Raw genomic sequence first — 2,915 nt, 5'->3', positions numbered from 1 at the left:
GCATTTAATTACACGTATAAAGAAATTTGTAACATTTGAATAAAAAGAATACGTCTTAAAAGCTTGATGCATGTGGCCATATAAAGAAAGTTTTAACATTTTAGAGTCATGCAAGCATTTAGTGACACACATATATACTTTTTTTGCGTAATTTCAAAGTAAGTTTATTTTGATGCATCAATTAGAAACAAGACACTACAATTCACAAAATTAGAGTCATCCAAGCGTTTAATTGTACATATAAAGAAAGTTGTAACATTTTAGAGTCATACAAGCATTTAATTACACATATAAAGAAAGCTGTCACATTTGAATAAAAAAAATACGTCTTAAAAGCTTGATTCATGCTGATCACTTGTCGGATCAAAACAAGAAAACTATAGTTTGGAAAGAGTAGCTACGTGTTCTGGGATACCAAGATCATCTCTATCGTCTGGCGCCAACATGTAATCTAGCTCTTCGGCAAATCTCTTCATAGCATTGCCTGGCAACTGTACGGGTACCACAATTATAGACTCGCCCTTATGATTTATATAACGTGTATAGAAACCAGCAACAGGGAGATCAGGCCCTGCGTACACCGCTTTCCCCCACCCAAAATCAAGTTCAAGTAAACTTGTACGTGTCAAATCTGATACGATATAGCTTCCTGTTGTGGAGCTAGGTCGTCCTTTGGTTGCCATTAAATCAGCAACGGATCTCACATACTCTTCACTGACTTCGGATTTAGCTTTCTTCACAAGTTCCAACGTGTGTCCTAATGGTTTGTTACATAGGTCCCGAGCTTTGGAAATGGCAGCCGGGCTACATATCACATTTCCATAATATCCTACGGGAATTGGAGGGTTAAACTTTGAACGCGCGTTGACAATGATTAGCAAACGCATGTCATCTTCAGGGTTTGGTTGGAGTGCGATTGTACGACAACGCCAAATGCAAGCTGTTACTACGTCAAATGTGGTACAATTTTTTAGGTGTGTTGGAACGAACTTACGAAGGGCTGAAATCTCAGTTGGTCCAAAGAAAAATGACCTATGTACCATGTCATCAAACGGGATAGTCATCCCATCAGTCTCTGGCACTTCGTCAAACTCATGATGCGGGTATGTCACACGCGGCGGGTCCCTTGCACAAAGCAACTCTCTTTCCCAAATAGGCAACGTTGATGGTGTTGACGCACCTTGTGCCATTTCAGTCAATGCTGTAATGAATTGTATGTATCCAAATACATCGCACATGTTATGATTGTGTCGTATAGCGAAGATGAAACCTCCACATAGCAGTCGTGTCACCTATCAGTCAAAATTTGTGTGTGAATAGTTTGAGCCATGTTATAATAATAAATATATTTAAATTGATAGATATATTTTTTTACGATTCAGTCAAAATTTGTGTGCCTTCGTTTTGTTATAAATATATTTAAATTGATAGATATAATTTTTTACGATGTGTAGAGAATATATATTTATCTTGTAAATCGAATAAAACTTATGCTTGAAGAAATCTTTCTTTTTTCTTTATGAAAGGGACATGAAGAAAATCTTTTAGATTCTTTCTTATTGTAATTATTATTCCTATTTTACCTGGATCAGCAACAATGGTGAATCGACAATGCCATAAGAGCCAGGAACATCATAAAGAAGCTCTTCGCTACATGGGAACGGCGGCTGGAGCTCCACCCCAAACTGCTTCAGCGTCACATCAGCCTCCGCCTCAATAAACAGCACACCCTGGCCAGAGCAATCCACAGTAAGCTTCTTTCCAGGACCTTCCTTTAGCCGGCCCGCAAACGGATAGTAAAACACCAACGCCTTAGCTAGCGCGTCCCTGATCACACTCGCGGGGTTCTTATATCCCATTTTTGGATTGCCTGGGTAAATATGAAACTGCGTAATATTAAACCGAAGGCCTCCCTGATCGTCGATGTCGGAGAGAGGCTTGAGTTCTCGAGGTGTTGGTTTAGCCGGAACGATGATCTCCGGAGGATGTCTTCGGACGGTAAATGTCAACGGAGTAGGAGCTTGTTGTGCCATACTTGCTCTTTTAGCTTTGTGTTGGTATTTGAATAATTTGTTCACAAGGTTGATATATTATATATAGTGGTGATGAAATAAGGGGCACCTCACTTTGTGTTAGGTATTTGAAATTCGGAAATTTGTTGTTCTTTATTTTTTATAAGTGTTGACTAACACAACATCTTAATATACTTCTAAATCTGTACCAAAGTTATCATAAAACTATAACCCTCACCTACTTCCAGAAAACACCTTCATTATATAACTTAGTTTTATAGTTATATGTGTAATTAACTAAAATTGTTAAATATGAGACTTTGAGGCTATGATGCACATGGACGCCTGTTTAGAGGGGTACCTATTCTTAGAACGTTTTGGTGCACAAATCTGGTTTTTTTTTTTTTCATACCGAATCGTTTTGGAAACGGTTTCTAATTAGATCAACATAAAGCTAAACCGGTTTTGTAGGAACCGGGTTTTGACTTGGTTGAGATTGGGTTTGAAATTGGGTTAAGGTCGGTTCAGGTTTAACTAGGTTAGAACCAATCTCAACGTATAAGGTTACAACCCGATTCTAAACCAATGGTTAGATTGATTTCTAACCGGTTTTTGCCATACCAGTTTTAAGACTATGGGGTATGGGGTGGGGGTTGTGGCCTGGGTTGGGTACAAACGCCCAAGTTGTGACAACTCGAGTTTCTGACTTTCACTTTCGCATTAAATGCGCGTTGACTTTGACTGCTTAGTTGCTTGGATTGTGAACTTGAATTGTACACGTGGTGTTTTAATGAAACGTATTGTCATTTTGCCTATATGTGATTACTTGCTGTGGTAGAATATAATATTAGAATTTTTATTATTTAAAAACACTTAGTCTAGAAACATGACATGCAGATCGAA

At 38.3% G+C, this 2,915-nt stretch overlaps 1 protein-coding gene across 1 annotated transcript; it reads right to left on the bottom strand.

Annotated features, from left to right (window-relative positions):
- Nucleotides 1-201: 201 nt before the first annotated feature.
- On the bottom strand, nucleotides 202-2,072 carry LOC110898459 (benzyl alcohol O-benzoyltransferase). Its single transcript, XM_022145243.2, has 2 exons — nucleotides 1,584-2,072; nucleotides 202-1,292 (listed from the first exon to the last, which is right to left on the bottom strand). The coding sequence occupies exons 1-2, from the start codon at nucleotides 2,031-2,033 to the stop codon at nucleotides 378-380; spliced, it is 1,365 nt and encodes a 454-aa protein (XP_022000935.1). The 5' UTR covers nucleotides 2,034-2,072; the 3' UTR covers nucleotides 202-377.
- Between the last annotated feature and the right edge of the window lie 843 nt (nucleotides 2,073-2,915).

Source organism: Helianthus annuus, chromosome 11, assembly GCF_002127325.2.
Source record: "Helianthus annuus cultivar XRQ/B chromosome 11, HanXRQr2.0-SUNRISE, whole genome shotgun sequence".
In the NCBI taxonomy this organism is placed as follows: domain Eukaryota; kingdom Viridiplantae; phylum Streptophyta; class Magnoliopsida; order Asterales; family Asteraceae; genus Helianthus; species Helianthus annuus.
This window is presented reverse-complemented; position numbering and strand designations above follow the sequence as displayed.